At 61.1% G+C, this 17,256-nt stretch overlaps 2 protein-coding genes across 2 annotated transcripts; one reads left to right on the forward strand and one right to left on the reverse strand.

Moving 5' to 3' along the window:
* Window positions 1-2,794: 2,794 nt before the first annotated feature.
* On the reverse strand, window positions 2,795-4,430 carry LOC131558332 (uncharacterized). The gene is made up of 4 exons (XM_058805983.1): window positions 4,131-4,430; window positions 3,927-4,028; window positions 3,596-3,721; window positions 2,795-3,516 (listed from the first exon to the last, which is right to left on the reverse strand). The coding sequence occupies exons 1-4, from the start codon at window positions 4,428-4,430 to the stop codon at window positions 3,367-3,369; spliced, it is 678 nt and encodes a 225-aa protein (XP_058661966.1). The 3' UTR covers window positions 2,795-3,366.
* Window positions 4,431-8,621: 4,191 nt separating this feature from the next.
* On the forward strand, window positions 8,622-15,926 carry CHKB (choline kinase beta). Its single transcript, XM_058805375.1, is given in 9 exon segments — window positions 8,622-8,725; window positions 8,727-8,906; window positions 10,612-10,716; window positions 11,148-11,206; window positions 11,299-11,383; window positions 12,813-12,921; window positions 13,824-13,930; window positions 14,673-14,754; window positions 15,744-15,926. Coding segments are annotated over 9 exon segments (888 nt in total). The 3' UTR covers window positions 15,801-15,926.
* Window positions 15,927-17,256: the final 1,330 nt, after the last annotated feature.

The following is a 17,256-nucleotide window of genomic DNA, read 5'->3' on the forward strand; positions in this document are numbered from 1 at the left end:
CCATCCATCATCCATCCATCCATCCATCATCCATCCATCCATCCATCCATCCATCCATCCATCCATCCATCATCCATCCATCCATCCATCCATCCATCATCCACCCATCATCCATCCATCCATCATCCATCCATCCATCCATCCATCCATCCATCCATCCATCATCCACCCATCATCCATCCATCCATCATCCATCCACCCATCATCCACCCATCATCCATCCATCCATCCATCCATCATCCATCCATCCATCCATCATCCACCCATCATCCATCCATCATCCATATCCATCCATCCATCCATCCATCATCCACCCCTCATCCATCCATCCATCATCCATCCATCCATCCATCCATCCATCATCCATCCATCCATCCATCCATCCATCCATCCATCCATCCATCATCCATCCATCCATCATCCATCATCTATCCATCCATCCATCCATCATCCATCCATCCATCCATCCATCCATCCATCATCCATCCATCCAAACATTTCCTTCCCCATCCATCCCAACACCCCCATTCCCAATTTCCAACCCAACATTCCCAGTTTTCAGCCCTTTCCCACTCCCATCTTCACCCCAACATTCCCATTCCCATCTTTGTTCCTTTGGGATTTTGGGACACGGCCCCACCGCAGCAGGGATTTGGGGTTCCAGGAGCTCTCCCCGGGGTGTTTGACTCCCATTCCACAGGGAAAACATTCCATAAAAACCGAGCAGGATCTTCCCAAGCCCAGGGATTCCCAAACTCCCAGCGGGAATTGTGGCTTTAAGGGACTTCAAGGATTTCCAAGGATAAACTGGGCTCGATGCTCCTTTGGGGTCCCGCTCCGGATGTTCCGGATTCCTCTGGCCCCTGCCGAGGCCTGGCCCCCTTTCCATGGAAAATTATCCCAAATATCCCCCCTGGCCCAGGCTGAGGCCGCTCACACTTTTCCCAAGGTTCATTCCCTGGATAACTGGGATGTGCTGGGAATTCTCATGGGGTGTGAGCACAGAATTCCCAGATTACTGAGCTGGGAAAGAATTCCAAGGTCACCGATCCAAGCTGGGCCTGATCCCCACCCGAGCCCCAAGTGCCACCTCCAGGAATTCCTTGGACACCTCCAGGGACGGTGACTCCAAAGCTCCCTGGGCAGCCTCTGCCAAGGCCTGACCCCTTTCCATGGAAAACGATCCCAAATCCGGGAGCTGGGCCTGTCCTGGCCCAGGCTGAGGCCGCTCCCTCTCTTCCCGGGGCTCATTCCCTGGAGCAGATCCCGATCCCCGCTGGCTCCTGGCAGCAGCTGGGCAGGCCCAGAAGGACATTCCCGATCCCGGCCCCGATCCCCGCGGAGCTGCCCTGGCCCCAGCCCGGGGCACATCCCACTTTTCCCGGGCTCTCCCTGCACGGATCCCTGGGGGGCTCGGGGACCCTTCCCGAGGCACTGCCGGCATTCCATGGGCCAGGATTCCAAAGTTCCCCAATCCTGGTGAGGCCTGCCTGGGAAGGACCTCCCAGCCCATCCCGAGGATCCCCCAGGATCCAGGAGATCCCACGGGCACAGCCCAGGAAGTTTTCCAAGCGCTTCCATTCCCAGGATCCATGAATTCCACCCTGGGTCGATCCCAAACCTTCAGCTCCCAGAATGGATCCAGAGGATCCACCTGGACCTGCCACAGCTCCAAAAAATGGGAGAAATTTCTGCTGGGACAATCCAGCCTGAGGAAAATCCATCCATTCAATCCTTCCCGCTCTCCTTATCCCAAGTTTTCCCTCTTCCCTCTCACTTCCAGCCAAGTCCTTCCCACAGAGCCACGGTGTCTCCTCATTCCCAAATCCCCAAATCCCCAAATCCCAGCCCTTCTCCACATCCAACCTCCACCACTTCCCACCCCAACATGGAACATCAGTTCCTGGAGAAGCAACTGGAGTGGCTGGAGCTGAGATTCCACCCAAAAAAAAAAAAGGAATTTCCCTTTGGGAAAAGCCAAAGCTGGGAAATCCCGGATCCAGGAGCGCCCGGCACCGTCCCAGCCCTGAGCCCAGCCCAGGCCCAACAGAAATCTGGGAAGCAAAGGGAATGAGGGAGCCCCAGGGCAGCCCAGGGCTTCCAGAAGCTTCCCTGAGAATCCCAGGATGAGCCAGAGCCTGTCCCGAAGGAGCCCTGGAGCTGCCTCTGCTCCAGGCTGAGCCCAAATCCTAAATCCAGCTGGTTTTCTCCAGCCCAAATCCCCCAGAGTTTTCCAGCCCAAATCCCAAACCCCTCTGGAGTTTTCCAGTCCCCTCCCAAACCCCTCTGGAATTTTCCAGCCCTTCCCAGCCCTGTTCCCTTCCTGACCCCATTCCAGCCCCTCCAGGGCTCTCCAGGATTCCGGCTGGGGCCTCAGCGGGGCCACCTTTGGAAAATTTGAGAAAACTCCTCCCGGAAAATGTTTGGGATCGCCATCCCCACACGGGTTTCCAGCCCCATGGATGTGACACTTGGGGACACAGGAGGGTGGCCTTGCCCTGCTGGATCGATCCCAGGGGATTTTCCAGCCGCAGTTCCCCCCCCCGGGCAGGCCGGGGTGGCAGCAGCAGCTGCAGCAGCTGGCACAGATGCCACCAACCCCCGTCACCCATCTGTCACCCCCAGGCCCCCCCCGGCACTTCCCGAGGCTCCGGACATAATCCGGGATCGGGGCCGGGCATCGCTGCCACCTCTGAGCCGGGAATGTCACACGGTGGGGACAGGGTGACCCCGGGAACGGGCACAGCTGGACATGGACACAGAGTTTATTGGTGACCATGGGCAGGGGGACACGGTGACCACGGGGGGGACAGGGTGGCCATGGGGAGGGGGACACAGTGACCATGGGGCAGTGTGGGGTTTCCAGGGGGAGTTTGGGGCTGGGGGTGTCTGTGGGGTGGGCACAGGATGTCTGTGGGGTGGGACAGGGCAGGAGGTGTCTGTGGGGTGGGTATGGGGTTTCTGGGGGGCATTATGGGGCTGGAGGTGTCTGTGGGCAGGGCACAGGGTGTTTATGGGGTGGGACAGGGCACAGGGTGTTTATGGGGTTGAGCACAGGGTGTCCATAGGGGGTACAGGGTGTTTGTGGTGTGGGACAAGGTAGAGTGTGTTTATAGGGTGGCACAGTGTGTTTACGGGGTGGCCACAGGGTGTTTATGGGATGGGACAAGGCACAGGGTGTTTATGGGGTTGAGCACAGGGTGTCCATAGGGGGTACGGGGTGTTTATGGTGTGGGACAAGGTACGGTGTGTTTATAGGGTGGGCACAGTGTGTTTATGGGGTGGGCACAGCGTGTTCACAGGGTGGGCACAGCCACCAGGTGCCCCTGCCCTGAGCCCCGCTGTCCCTGGCCGGCCAGTGGCTGCTCAGGGTGTGTCCCCATTGTCCCCCTGTGCCAGCAGCAGATCCAGGTAGGCCCCAGAGATGAGGTCCTGTTCCCCAATCCCAAACTCCTGCAGCAGCTCCAGTGCCACGCGCTGCCCGTCCTCCTCGCTCTGCTCCGGCCGCAGCACCACCTGTGGCCACCCCACGGTCACCCAGGGTCACCGGGGTCACCTGGGGTCACCCGGGGTGCCACGCCCCCTGTTCCCTCACCTCCAGCTCCAGGAAGTCCCCAAGCCCCTGCACCTGGTCCAGGTGCAGCCGGGTCTGGCCCAGCAGGAACAGGAGCCGCTCCTTCCTCACCGTGCCCAGCACGCCCAGGGACTGCGACAGCACCGCCTGGGGACACAGGGACAGGGGTGACAGGGATGGCACCCAGGGACTAGGACAGCACCACCTGAGGACACAGGGGGTGACAGGGATGGCACAGGGGTGACAGGGATGGCACAGCAGCTGACAAGGTGGCACAGTGGGTGACAGGGATGGCACAGGGGTGATAAGGTGGCACACACAGGGACCCCAGGGCGCCCCCAGCCCCGCTCACCTGCAGCCCCTCGGGATCGGCCGTGGGGGTGATGCTGAACTTGGACAGTTTGGGGCCGGCGCTGTCGGGGCGCTCGTAGAAAATCAGCTCCCCCCGGCCATCCTGGGGACAGGCACAGGTGGGGACAAGTGAGGGACAGGGCCAGGTGAGCACGGGGCCAGGTGAGCACAGGGCCAGGGCCAAGCCCCTCCTGCCACCCCTCACCTGTGTCCGGCGCAGCTTGAGCCGCCCCCGCGGCACCCGGAAGAACGTGTCGGTCTGGAGCAGCACCTGCCCGGCCCCGGGGCACACCTGGGGCGGCTTCTGCCCCTCACCCGTGCCCGGCCCGGCTCCGGGGCACACCTGGGGCGCTCCCTGCCCTGCCCCGGGGCACACCTGGGGCGCTCCCTGCCCTGCCCCGGGGCACACCGGGCACACCGGGCCCAGCCCCCGCAGCCTCAGGGCCGCCCTCAGCGCTTCCTCCCGCGCCCTCAGCCGCGCCTTCACCTCCACGTTCCGCCGCATCCCGCCGAGTGCGCCCATTGGCTGCGGCGCACGCACCACCTCTCTGAGACGTCTTTCTATTGGTCGATTACACCGTCAATCAGTTAATCGCGTTGTTATTGGTTGGAGGCTGCCCGGGTGCCGCCCCGGCAGAGCGGGACGGGGCAGGGGCGACCATGGCGGCGGCGGCGGGGGGCCGGGGCTGCTGCAGCGAGGACGGCAATGTCCCCGCCGCCACCCGCCTGCAGGCCTACGCCTGGTGCCGCGAGTTTCTGTCCGGCTCCTGGAAGCTCATCGGCCCGGATGAGTTCGGCATCTGGCCCATCGGGTAGGAACCGGAACGGGCGAGAGGCGTTCCCCCCCCGGCCCTCTCCGCGGTGGTCTCGTCCCGGGGTTTAGGGAAGCGTCCCTCCCCGCGGCCCCGGTTACCCCGGAGCGGTGTCCGTGTCCCCTCACAGCGTCCCCTCACAGTGGCCCCTCACAATGGCCCTCACAGCGGCCCCGGTTACCCCCGGAGCGGTGTCCCTGTCCCTTCACAGTGTCCCCTCACAGTGGCCCCTCACAATGGCCCTCACAGCGGCCCCGGTTACCCCCGGAGCGGTGTCCCTGTCCCCTCCCAGTGGCCCCGGTTGCCCTCGGAGCGTTGTCCCCGTTCCCGGTGTCCCCTAGTTGCCCCCGTGACCAGTAGCCCAGTACCCCTCGGACTGGTGTCCCCAGTTACCCTCCGGACCAATGTCCCGGTCCCTTCCCCGACCCTTATCCCAGTCCCTCTCCCAGTGTCCCCAGCTGCCCCACCCCGAAGTAGCGTCGCCGTCCCCCAGTGTCCCCAGCTGCGTTTGGCGCCGTGCCCCAGTGTCCCCTCCCAGTCTCGCCCTAGACCAGCATCCCTGTCCCACAGTGTCCCCCGGTTGTCCCCATGGACTGGTGTCCTAGTCCCTCTCCCAGTTGCCCCCAGTTTCCCCCTGGACCAGTACCCCAGTGCCTCTTCCAGTGTCCCCAAGCATTGTCCCCAGGGACGGGAGGGGACAGACCCCCACGTGCTGTGCGGGTGGATCCGTGTCCCCACATGTCCCCAATGTCCCCAATGTCCCCAATGTCCCTGTCCCACAGAGGGGGGCTCAGTAACCTGCTGTACAAGTGTGCGCTGCCCAGGGTGGGTCAGTGTCCCCAATGTCCCCAATGTCCCTGTCCCACAGGGGGGCTCAGTAACCGGCTGTACAAGTGTGCGCTGCCCGGGTGGGTCAGTGTCCCCCTGGTGTCCCCAATGTCCCCAATGTCCCTGTCCCACAGAGGGGGGCTCAGTAACCGGCTGTACAAGTGTGCGCTGCCCGGGTGGGTCAGTGTCCCCCCGGTGTCCCCAATGTCCCCAATGTCCCTGTCCCACAGAGGGGGGCTCGGTAACCTGCTGTACAAGTGTGCGCTGCCCGGGTGGGTCAGTGTCCCCCTGGTGTCCCCAATGTCCCCAATGTCCCTGTCCCACAGAGGGGGGCTCAGTAACCGGCTGTACAAGTGTGCGCTGCCCAGGTGGGTCAGTGTCCCCAATGTCCCCAATGTCCCTGTCCCACAGAGGGGGGCTCAGTAACCTGCTGTACAAGCGTGCACTGCCCGGGTGGGTCAGTGTCCCCAATGTCCCCAATGTCCCTGTCCCACAGAGGGGGGCTCAGTAACCTGCTGTACAAGTGTGCGCTGCCCGAGCACGTGCAGAGCGTGGGGGACGAGCCCCGGCAGGTGCTGCTGCGCGTCTATGGGGCCATCCTGCAGGTGAGGGGACAGTAACACCCCATGGGGACCCCCGGGACCCCAAACCCCATGAGGACCCCAGGGGAACCCCCCAGGACCCCCTGGGATTAGGATTTTGGGGTGCCTTCCCACTGGGGTAGGGGGTGTTGGGGCCATCCTGTAGGTCAGGGGACAGTGACACCTCAAATCCCAAGGGACCCCCCAAACCCCGTGGGAGCCCCAAGGGACCTCCTGGGATTAGGGTTTTTGGGTGCCCTCCCTCTGGGGTGGGGGTGCTGGGGTTTGGGGTTCTGAGGCTCCTTGGGGTGCTGGGTTTGAGGTCCCGTTTTTGGGGTGCCACTTTTGGGGGTGCTGGGCTGGGGGCCTGTTTTTGGGGTACCATTGTTTGGGGTGCCAGTATTGGGGGTGCTGGTTTGGGGGCCCGTTTTGGGGAGGCTGGTGTTGGATCCCAGTTTTGGGGTCTTGGTTTTGGGGTAACTGTATGGGAATCCTGGTTTTGGGGTCCAGTTTTGAGGGTGCTATTTTGGGGTCCCTATCTGGAGTCCCATTTTTGGGGTCCCTTTTGGGAGTCCTGATTTGGGGAATCCCTATTTGTGATGCCATTTTTGGAGTCCTGATATGGGGATCCCTATTTGGTGTCCCGATTGGGAATCCCATTTTTGCTTCCGGTTTTTGGGTTCCGTATTTGAGATCCTGTTTTTGGGCATCCCTGTTTGTTGTCCCGTGCTTTTGGTGTCCCAATTTGGGGCCCTGTTTTTGGAGAACCCTGTAGGTGTCCTGTGTTTTTTGTGTCCCAATTTGGGCTCCCATTTTTGGGGCTCCCATTTTTGGAAATCCCATTTTGGTGTCCCATGTTTTTTGTGTCCCTATTTGGGGTCCTGTTTTTTGGGATCCCTGTTTGTGTCCTGTGTTTTTGGTGTCCCAATCTGGGATTCCATTTAGGTGTCCCAATTTGGGGTCCCGTTTTTTTGGATCCCTGTTTGGTGTCCCAATTTGGGGTCCTGTTCTTGGGGATCCCTGTTTGGTGTCCTGTGTTTTTTGTGTCCCGTTTTTGGGGCTCCCATTTTGGTGTCCTGTGTTTTTTGTGTCCCAGTTTGTGTCCCGTTTTTGGGGCTCCCATTTTGGTGTCCTGTGTTTTTTGTGTCCTGTTTTTGGGGCTCCCATTTTGGTGTCCTGTGTTTTTTCTGTCCCAATTTGGGGTCCCGTTTTTGGGGCTCCCATTTTGGGGGTCCCATGTTTTTTATGTCCTCATTTGGGGTCCTGTTTTTAGGGATCCGTGTTTGGTGTCCTGTGTTTTTGGGGTCCCGTTTTTTTGGGATTCCTGTTTGGTGTCCCAATTTGGGTCCCGTTTTTTTGGATCCCTGTTTGGTGTCCCAGTTTGGGGTCCTGTTCTTGGGGATCCCTGTTTGGTGTCCTGTGTTTTTTGTGTCCCGTTTTTGGGGATCCCATTTTGGTGTCCCGTGTTTTTTGTGTCCCAATCTGGGATCCCATTTTGTGGTCCCATTTTTGGAGATTCTTGTTTGGTGTCCTGTGTTTTTTGTGTCCCAATCTGGGACCCCGTTTTTGGGGATCCCATTTTGGTGTCCCGTGTTTTTTGTGTCCCAATTTGGGGTCCCGTTTTTGGGGCTCCCATTTTTGGGGAGTCCCATGATTTTATGTCCTCATTTGGGGTCCTGTTTTTAGGGATCCATGTTTGGTGTCCCGTGTTTTTGGGGTCCCGTTTTTTTGGGATTCCTGTTTGGTGTCCCAGTTTGGGGTCCTGTTTTTTTGGATCCCTGTTTGGTGTCCCAATTTGGGGTCCTGTTCTTGGGGATCCCTGTTTGGTGTCCTGTGTTTTTTTGTGTCCCAGTTTGTGTCCCGTTTTTGGGGCTCCCATTTTGGTGTCCTGTGTTTTTTCTGTCCCAATTTGGGGTCCCGTTTTTGGGGCTCCCATTTTGGGGGTCCCATGTTTTTTATGTCCTCATTTGGGGTCCTGTTTTTAGGGATCCATGTTTGGTGTCCTGTGTTTTTGGGGTCCCGTGTTTTTGGATCCCTGTTTGGTGTCCCAATTTGGGGTCCTGTTCTTGGGGATCCCTGTTTGGTGTCCTGTGTTGTGTCCCATTTTTGGGGCTCCCATTTTGGTGTCCCGTGTTTTTTGTGTCCCAATCTGGGATCCCATTTTGTGGTCCCATTTTTGGGGATTCTTGTTTGGTGTCCTGTGTTTTTTGTGTCCCAATCTGGGACCCCGTTTTTGGGGATCCCATTTTGGTGTCCCGTGTTTTTTGTGTCCCAATCTGGGATCCCATTTTGTGGTCCCATTTTTGGGGATTCTTGTTTGGTGTCCTGTGTTTTTTGTGTCCCAATCTGGGACCCCGTTTTTGGGGCTCCCATTTTGGTGTTCCATTTTGATGTCCCAATCCGTGTCCCCGTTTTGGGGCGCCCCTGTCCCCCTCCCTCCCGCAGGGCGTGGACTCGCTGGTGCTGGAGAGCGTCATGTTCGCCATCCTGGCCGAGCGCGCGCTGGGCCCGCGCCTCTTTGGGGTGTTCCCTCAGGGCCGCCTGGAGCAGTACCTGCCGGTAGGATCGGGGTCCCCCGCGCCCCCCGGGCCCCCCCGGGCCCCCCCAACGCCCCGTGCCCCCCCAGAGCCGGCGGCTGCGCACCGAGGAGCTGCGGGACCCGCGCGTCTCGGCCGAGATCGCCGTCACCATGGCGCGCTTCCACGGCATGGCCATGCCCTTCAACAAGGAGCCCAAGTGGCTCTTTGGGACCATGGAGGGGTGAGGGGGCCTGATCCCGCTGGGAATGGGGAGGGGGGACCGAAATCCTACTGGGAATGGGGAGGGGGGACCGAAATCCCACTGGGAATAGGGAATGGGGTGAGGGGACACAAATCCTACTGGGAACAGGGAATGGGGTGAGGGGACACAAATCCCACTGGGAACAGGGAATGGGGTGAGGGGACACAAATCCTACTGGGAATAGGGAATGGGGTGAGGGGACACAAATCCTACTGGGAATAGGGAATGGGGTGAGGGGACACAAATCCTACTGGGAACAGGGAATGGGGTGAGGGGACACAAATCCTACTGGGAACAGGGAATGGGGTGAGGGGACACAAATCCCACTGGGAATAGGGAATGGGGTGAGGGGACACAAATCCTACTGGGAACAGGGAGGGGGGACCTGATCCCGCTGGGAATGGGGATGGGGGACTGAAATCCTACTGGGAATGGGGAGGGGGGACCGAAATCCCACTGGGAATAGGGAATGGGGTGAGGGGACACAAATCCTACTGGGAACAGGGAATGGGGTGAGGGGACACAAATCCCACTGGGAATAGGGAATGGGGTGAGGGGACACAAATCCTACTGGGAACAGGGAATGGGGTGAGGGGACACAAATCCTACTGGGAACAGGGAATGGGGTGAGGGGACACAAATCCTACTGGGAACAGGGAGGGGGGACCTGATCCCACTGGGAATGGGGAGGGGGGACTGAAATCCTACTGGGAACGGGGAGGGGGGACCAAAATCCCACTGGGAATGGGGTGAGGGGACCCGATCCCACTGGGAATGGGGATGGAGGACTGAAATCCCACTGGGAATGGGGAGGGGGGACCGAAATCCCACTGGGAATGGGGAGGGGGGACACAAAATTCACAAAATCCTACTGGGGGAGGGGAGTGGGGACACAAAATCCCATTAGGAACGGGGATGGGGTGAGGGGACCCGATGCCACTGGGAATGGGGAGGGGGGACCAAAATCCTACTGGGAACAGGAAATGGGGTGAGGAGACCCAAAATCCTGCTGGGAGAGGGGAGTGCGGACACAAAATCCCACTGGGAATGGGGGACCAAAATCCCACTGGGAGCAGGGAGCGGGGACCCAAAATCCTACTGGGCATGGGATGGGGGACGAAAATCCCACTGGGAACAGGGAAGGGGGAGGGAGGACCCAAAATCCTACTGGGAATGGGGAGGAGGGGGACCCAAAATCCCTCTGGGAACAGGGAGGGGGGGACCAAAATCCTACTGGGAGCGGGGAGTGGGGACCCAAATCCCACTAGTAGCAGGGAATGGGGAGGGAGAGTTCCAAATCCCACTGACAGTGGGGAATGGGGACCCAGATCCCACTGAGGGAAGGAAGTGGGGGCCCCAAAATCCCATTGGGAAGACAGAATGGAGTGGGAGAGATCCAAATCCCAGCGGGATCATGAACTTGTGAGGGAGACCCAAACCCCATTGGGATCAGGGAGTGGGGACCCCAAACCCCATTGGGATCAGGGAGTGGGGACCCCAAATCCCAGCAGGTCCAGACCCCGGGGGTTTCCTGGCTGCTTCCAGCAGGTCCTGTGGGACACAGGGGAGACCTTCGGGTGGCCGGGGCTGGGCAGGCAGCTCTGAGGGTCCTGTCCCCGATGTCCCCACACTGTCCCCTGTGTCCGCGTGCTGCCCCCGTGTCCCCACTGTCCCGTGTCCCCAGGTACCTGCAGCAGATCTCAAAGCTGACGTTCTCAGAGCCATCACAGCTGCAGCAGCTGGAGCAGCTCCGGGGCTACAACCTGGAGCAGGAGATGAGGAGCCTCAGGTCACTGCCACCCCCTGGGTGTCCCTCCGCTGTCCCCTGTCCCTGCCCAGCCCGACGGCGTCCCCAGGGCAGGGATCCTGCGGGGCTGGGGCGTCCATGGTTCTGTCCTTCCCTTTGTCCCCCTCTGTCCATGGTGTCCCCTGTGTCTCCCCATGTCCTACATATCCCTGTGTGTCCCCGTGTCTCTGGTGTCCCCATGCTCCCCCTGTCCCTGTGTCCCCCCTGTCCCTGGTGTCACCTGTGTTCCCTGTATCTGTGTCACCTCTATCTCCTGGTGTCACCCATGCCTTTGTTCCTCTGTGTCCCACATGTCCCCTGTGTCCCATGTCCCCAGTGTCCCTGTGTCCCCCATGTCCCTTGGCTGTCCCCCTGTCCCCACCCTGGTCCCCCAGCCCCTCCCCTGTCCCCTCTGAGCCCCTCTCGTCCCTCAGGGACCTGCTGGAGGCCACCCCATCCCCGGTGGTTTTCTGCCACAACGACGTGCAGGAGGGTGAGTGCCGTGGGTGGCCGTCCCCCAGACCCCCCCAAACCCCCCAGAACCCCACAAATCCCCCATAAATGCCCCAAACCCCAACCCCACAGGGAACATCCTGCTCCTGGCGGGGCGCGAGGCCTCCTCGGAACGGCTCATGCTCATCGACTTCGAGTACAGCAGCTACAACTACCGGTGGGCTTGGGGGTTCCCGGGGGGGTTTGGGGGTTCCCGGGGGGGTTTGGGGGGTTCCCGGGGGTCCCTCATGTTCCATGATCCCACTGCGATTTCCCCACTCCTGCTCACATTCCGTGGTCCCGGTGGGATTTAGGAGCTCCTCCTCACAAGTCTCTGATCCTGGGGGATTTTGGGGGTCCCTGGGGGGATTTTGGGGTGTCCCTGGGGGTCCCTCACACTCCATGATCCCACTGGGATTTGGGGGCTTCCTGCTCATATTCCTGGTGGGATTTAGGGGCTCCCCCTCCTGCGTCCCTGCTCTATTTTTAGGGAGATTTTAGGGGGTCCCTGGAGGCTTTTGGAGGATGGCAATTTGGGAGTCCCTAGAGGATTTGGGCTCCCTATGGGTTCCCCACACTCCATGACCCCACTGGGATTTGGGGGCTTCCTGCTCATATTCCACAGTCCCAGTGGGATTTGGGGTCTCCCCATCACCGCTCCATGACCCCGTTGGGATTTGGGGTTTCACCTCTCTGCTCCATTATCATGGTGGGATTTGGGGTCGCCCTGTCCCCGCTCCATGATCCTGGTGGGATTTGGGGCTTTAATCCCCTCTGCAGGCTCCCAGGGGGGTTTGGGGCTCCCAGTGGGGTCAGTGCTGATCCCTGGTGGGTTTGGGGCTCCCAGTGGGGTCGGTGCTGATCCCTGGTGGGTTTGGGGCTCACAGTGGGGTCAGTGCTGATCCCTGGGTGATTTTGGGGCTCACAGTGGGGTCAGTGCTGATCCCTCAGTGGGTTTGGGGCTCCCAGTGGGGTCAGTGCTGATCCCTCAGTGGGTTTGGGGCTCCCAGTGGGGTCGGTGCTGATCCCTGGTGGGTTTGGGGCTCACAGTGGGGTCAGTGCTGATCCCTGGTGGGTTTGGGGCTCCCAGTGGGGTCGGTGCTGATACCCGGTGGGTTTGGGGCTCCCAGTGGGGTCAGTGCTGATCCCTCAGTGGGTTTGGGGCTCCCAGTGGGGTCGGTGCTGATCCCTGGTGGGTTTGGGGCTCACAGTGGGGTCAGTGCTGATCCCTGGGTGATTTTGGGGCTCACAGTGGGGTCAGTGCTGATCCCTGGTGGGTTTGGGGCTCACAGTGGGGTCGGTGCTGATACCCGGTGGGTTTGGGGCTCCCAGTGGGGTCAGTGCTGATCCCTGGTGGGTTTGGGGCTCACAGTGGGGTCAGTGCTGATCCCTGGTGGGTTTGGGGCTCACAGTGGGGTCGGTGCTGATACCCGGTGGGTTTGGGGCTCCCAGTGGGGTCAGTGCTGATCCCTGGGTGATTTTGGGGCTCCCAGTGGGGTCGGTGCTGATCCCTGGTAGGTTTGGGGCTCACGGTGGGGTCGGTGCTGATCCCTCAGTGGGTTTGGGGCTCACAGTGGGGTCGGTGCTGTGTGACCCCCCCGTTGCAGGGGCTTTGACCTGGGCAATCACTTCTGCGAGTGGGTTTACAGCTACAGCCACGAGAGCTGGCCCTGCTTCCAGGCACACCCCGAGCACTTCCCCAGCCGCCAGCAGCAGGTCTGGGGGGCCGGGGGGCCTTTGGGGAGGGGGGCTTTGGGGTCCCAGGGGGGTCCCTTGGGGCTGAAAGGTCCCCTGGGGGTGTCCCTTGGGACTGGGCAGGGGTCCCTTGGAGAAGTCCTTTGGGGACAGGGAGGGGTCCCTTGGGGTGGATGAGTCCCTTGGAGGGGTCCCTTGGGGCTCAGGGTGTGCTTTGGGGTCCCTTTGGGGTCCCTCTGGGGTCCCGGCCACACTCGCAGCCCCTCCCCACGCCCCCAACTCCATTTCATCCGGCACTACCTGTCCAGGTGCTCGGGGGGCGTGGGGGTTCTTTGGGGTTGAGGGGTTCCCTGGGGTGTCCCTGGGACCAGGGGGGTTGATCCCTTTGGGTGTCTCGGGGATGTCCCTTGGGGATCCCTTGGGTCTGGGGGTGTCCCTTTGGGGTCCCAGCCCCGTGCCCCCCCTCCCCAGCTCCATTTCATCCGCCATTACCTGAGTGCTCAGGGGTCCCAGGGCTGGGCAGGGGTCCCTTTGGGGGTCCCTTTGGGGTCCCAGCCCCGTGCCCCCCTCCCCAGCTCCATTTCATCCGCCATTACCTGTCTGAGTGCTCAGGGGTCCCAGGGCTGGGTAGGGGTCCCTTTGGGGGTCCCTTTGGGGGGGTCCCTTTGGGGTCCCAGCCCCGTGCCCCCCTCCCCAGCTCCATTTCGTCCGCCATTACCTGAGTGCTCAGGGGTCCCAGGGCTGGGCAGGGGTCCCTTTGGGGGTCCCTTTGGGGTCCCAGCCCCGTGCCCCCCTCCCCAGCTCCATTTCATCCGCCATTACCTGTCTGAGTGCTCAGGGGTCCCAGGGCTGGGCAGGGGTCCCTTTGGGGGTCCCTTTGGGGGGGTCCCTTTGGGGTCCCAGCCCCGTGCCCCCCTCCCCAGCTCCATTTCATCCGCCATTACCTGTCGGCGCTGTCGGGCGGCCCCGGGCGGGCCCCGCCGGAGGAGCAGGCGCGCCTGGAGGAGGAGATGCTGCGGGAGATCGAGCGGTACCGGGGCGCTCGGGGGGCTTCGGGGGATCCTCAGTGGGATTTGGGGGCATTTGTGCCTCTACATGGGGTCTCTGTGCCGCTTTTGGGGTCCTCTGTGTGATTTAGGGGGGTCTTTGCACCTCCATTGGGGGTGTCTGTGTCACTTTTGGGGGTGTCTGTGGGATTTGGGGGGGGTCTTTGTATCTCTATTTGTGGTTTCCGTGCCACTTTTGGGGTCCTCTGTGCCAAGATTTAGGGTTTCTATGCCCTCATTTGGGGTCCTCTGTTCCACTTTTGGGTCCTCTGTGCCGCTTTTGGGGTCCTCTGTGTGATTTTGGGGGGGGTCTTTGTACCTCTGTTTGGGGTTTCCGTGCCACTTTTGGGGTCCTCTGTGCCAAGATTTGGGGTTTCTGTGCCCTCATTTGGGGTCCTCTGTGCCACTTTTGGGGTCCTCTGTGCCACTTTTGGGGCCCTGTGTGGTTTTTTGGGGTCTTTGCACCTCCATTGGGGGTCTCTGTGCCGCTCTGGGATGTCTGTGCCACTTTTGGGGTCATCAGTGGGATTTTTGGGGGGCTTTGTACCTCTATTTGGGGCCCTCTGTGCCCCCATTTGGGGTCTCTGTGCCCCCATTTGGGGTCTCTCTGCCACTTTTGGGGTCTCTGTGCCATTTTTAGGCTCCCCTGCCCCACGCCCCCCTCCCGTGGGTGTTTTTGGGGTGCCCGGGGCGGGGTTTGGGGTCTCACGCCCCCTTTTCCCCCAGCTTCACCCTGGCCTCACATTTCTTCTGGGGGCTCTGGTCCGTGGTGCAGGCCAAGATCTCCACCATCCACTTTGGGTACCTGGTGAGTTTTGGGGGGCACTGTGCCCCTGTGGTGTGTGGGGGGCTGCACAACCCCCTGAACACACCTTTGGTCCCCTTTTCCCTTATTTCCCCTCCCTTTCCCCTCCGTCTCCCCTTTTCTCCCCCTTCTTCCCCCCATTTTCCTCCTTTTCCCTTTCTTTCCTCTTTTCCCGATTTACCCCCCATTTTCTCCCCTTTTTCTCCAATTTTTCTCCCATTTTCCCACTTTTTCTCCCATTTCCCGACTTTTCTCTCCTTCCCTGCCCCTCCCTCCCTCTTTCCGCCTTCTCCCTTTTTTCCCCCCATTTTCCCCCTTCTTCCCCCCTTTTCCCCCCTTTTCCACAATTTTTCCCCTTTCCCCTTTCTTTCCTTTTTTCCCGATTTGCCCCCCACTTTCCCCTCATTTTCCCCATTTTTATCCCATTTTGCCCCTTTTATCCCCCCCTTTTTCCCCCTTTTCCCTCCATCCCTGCCCTTACCTCCTTCTTTCCCCCTTCTCCCTTTTCCCCTCATTTTCCCCTTTTCCCCCCATTTTTTCACCTTGCCCCTTTCTTTCCTTTTTTCCCAATTTACGCCCATTTTCTCCCCTTTTTTCCCAAATTTTCTCCCATTTTCCCCCATTTTTCCTCCCTTTTCCCTCCTGCCCTGCCCTTTCCTCCCTCTTTCCCCCTTCTCCCTTTTTCCCCCTTTTCTCCCCTTTTTCTCTCCCTTTTCCCCCTTTATCCCACTTCCCCCCCTTTTTTGCCCTTTCCCACCCTTTTTAACCCCTTTTCCCCCCTTTTTTGCCCATTTCCCCTTTTCCCTCCTTCCCCGCCCTTTCCTCCCTCTTTCCTCTTCCCCCTTCTCCCTTTTTCCTCCTCCTTTTCCTCCTCCTTTTCCTCCCCCTTTTTAACCCCTTCCTCCCCTTTTTATCCCCTTCCCCTCTCCTTTAACCCCTTTTTAACCCCCCTTTTAACCCCTTTTTCGCCCCATTTTCCCCTTTTTCCCCAGGATTACGCCCAGAGCCGTTTCCAGGCCTATTTCCAGCACAAGGCTCGCTGCTCCTGAGGGGATCCCCCAAACCCGGCCCCCCCCCCGGGCTCTGGGGGGGCGTTGGGACGGTTGGGGGGGTTTGTAACGGTTTGGGGGGGCCCCGACAGTTTGGGGGGCGCCGCCACAACGGTTCGGGGGGGCTGAGCCCCGGGAGCTCCCGCACCCCGGGACTCGGCAGCAGAGGTGGGTGGGACGCCCCCCAATAAGGGTGGGATTTGGGGTGGGGGCTGCGGGCACCCCCAGATCCGCACTCCTGGCCAGTAACGGGGGTTTGGGGTGGGTTTGGGGGGTTCGGGGTGCGGCACAGGGGGTGGGGGACCCCCGTTTGTACCTCAGTGCCCCCTGCGCCCCCCGCCCGCTGCTCTGGGGCCGGGGGGCTCCCGGGGTCGCCCCGTTGCGACAGCAGAATGTAAAACTCAGACCAATAAAGCCGCGCTGGGGCCGGCGCTCGAGTCCGCCTTCCCAAATCCCGCCCCAAATCCCGCCCCAAATCCCACCCCAAATCCCGCCCCTTCAGATTCCTCCATCCCAAATCCCACCCTCAAATTCCCCCTTCCCAAATCCCGCCCTAAATCCAACCCCCTCGAATTCCCCCTTCCCAAATCCCGCCTTCCCCAAATCCCACCCCCAAATTCCCGACTGCTCCTTCTGCCCCCTCCCCAAATCCGCTCCCCGGGACCCCCCAATCGCCGTCGGTGGGGGGGTCACAAGGGACACACGGGGGGTGACATGGGGGGGGTCTTTAGGGTGGGGGTCGCGAGTGCTGCAGACCCCTCCCCGTGTCCCCTCAGTGCAGGGGACAGGGGGCAGGGAGTGGACAGGGGACAGGGAGGTGACACTCGGGGTGACGGGCAGGTGACAACTGGGACAGGGGCCAGAGGTCGGGCAGGTGACAAACAGGTGGCAGGCAGGTGACAGGCAGGGCAGGGGGCAGGTGACAGGCGGGGCACAGGGACACCGGGGCACGGACACCCGGAGCCCCCGCAGCCCGTGGCAGAGCCACTGTCCCTGTCCCCAGGATGTGTGTCCCTGTAGCGGGTTCCTGTCCCTGTCCCTGTGTCCCTGTCCCAGGATGGGAGTCCCTGTCCCGGGTCCCTGTCCCGGTCCGCGTGTCCCTGTCCCGTGTATGTGTCCCGGGATGTGTCCCTGTCCCTGATGTGCGTTCCTGTCGCTGATGCGGGTCACTGTCTCGGGACGTGGATCCATCCCCCCGGGATGTCGGTGTCCCCCGGTGTCCCCGCTGTCCCCCAGGGTGACGCTCCGTGGCCCGGGCTGTGGATAACGCCCCATCCCGGGAATGCCCGTTCTGTCCCGGGATGTCCATTCCTGTCCCGGACGGTGACCCGGGGGATGTCGGGGTCCTTGTCCCGGGGATTCCTGTCGCATTCCCGGGATGTCGCTGTCCCCCGGGACGCCGGGTATCCGGGTCCCCCCGCGCTGCCGCTGCCGTCCCGGTGTGTCGGGGTCCCCC

Source organism: Ammospiza caudacuta, chromosome 5 (assembly GCF_027887145.1).
Source record: "Ammospiza caudacuta isolate bAmmCau1 chromosome 5, bAmmCau1.pri, whole genome shotgun sequence".
Taxonomy (NCBI): Eukaryota; Metazoa; Chordata; class Aves; order Passeriformes; family Passerellidae; genus Ammospiza; species Ammospiza caudacuta.

Excerpts from the sequence above, each read along its gene's own strand:
- LOC131558332 (XM_058805983.1), bottom strand. The coding sequence starts at position 4,430 with ATGCGGCGGAACGTGGAGGTGAAGGCGCGGCTGAGGGCGCGGGAGGAA. Across the intron at positions 4,029-4,130 it reads TCAAGCTGCGCCGGACACAG|GATGGCCGGGGGGAGCTGAT; the intron begins GTGAGGGGTGGC and ends GCCTGTCCCCAG. Across the intron at positions 3,722-3,926 it reads CCGATCCCGAGGGGCTGCAG|GCGGTGCTGTCGCAGTCCCT; the intron begins GTGAGCGGGGCT and ends CTGTGTCCCCAG.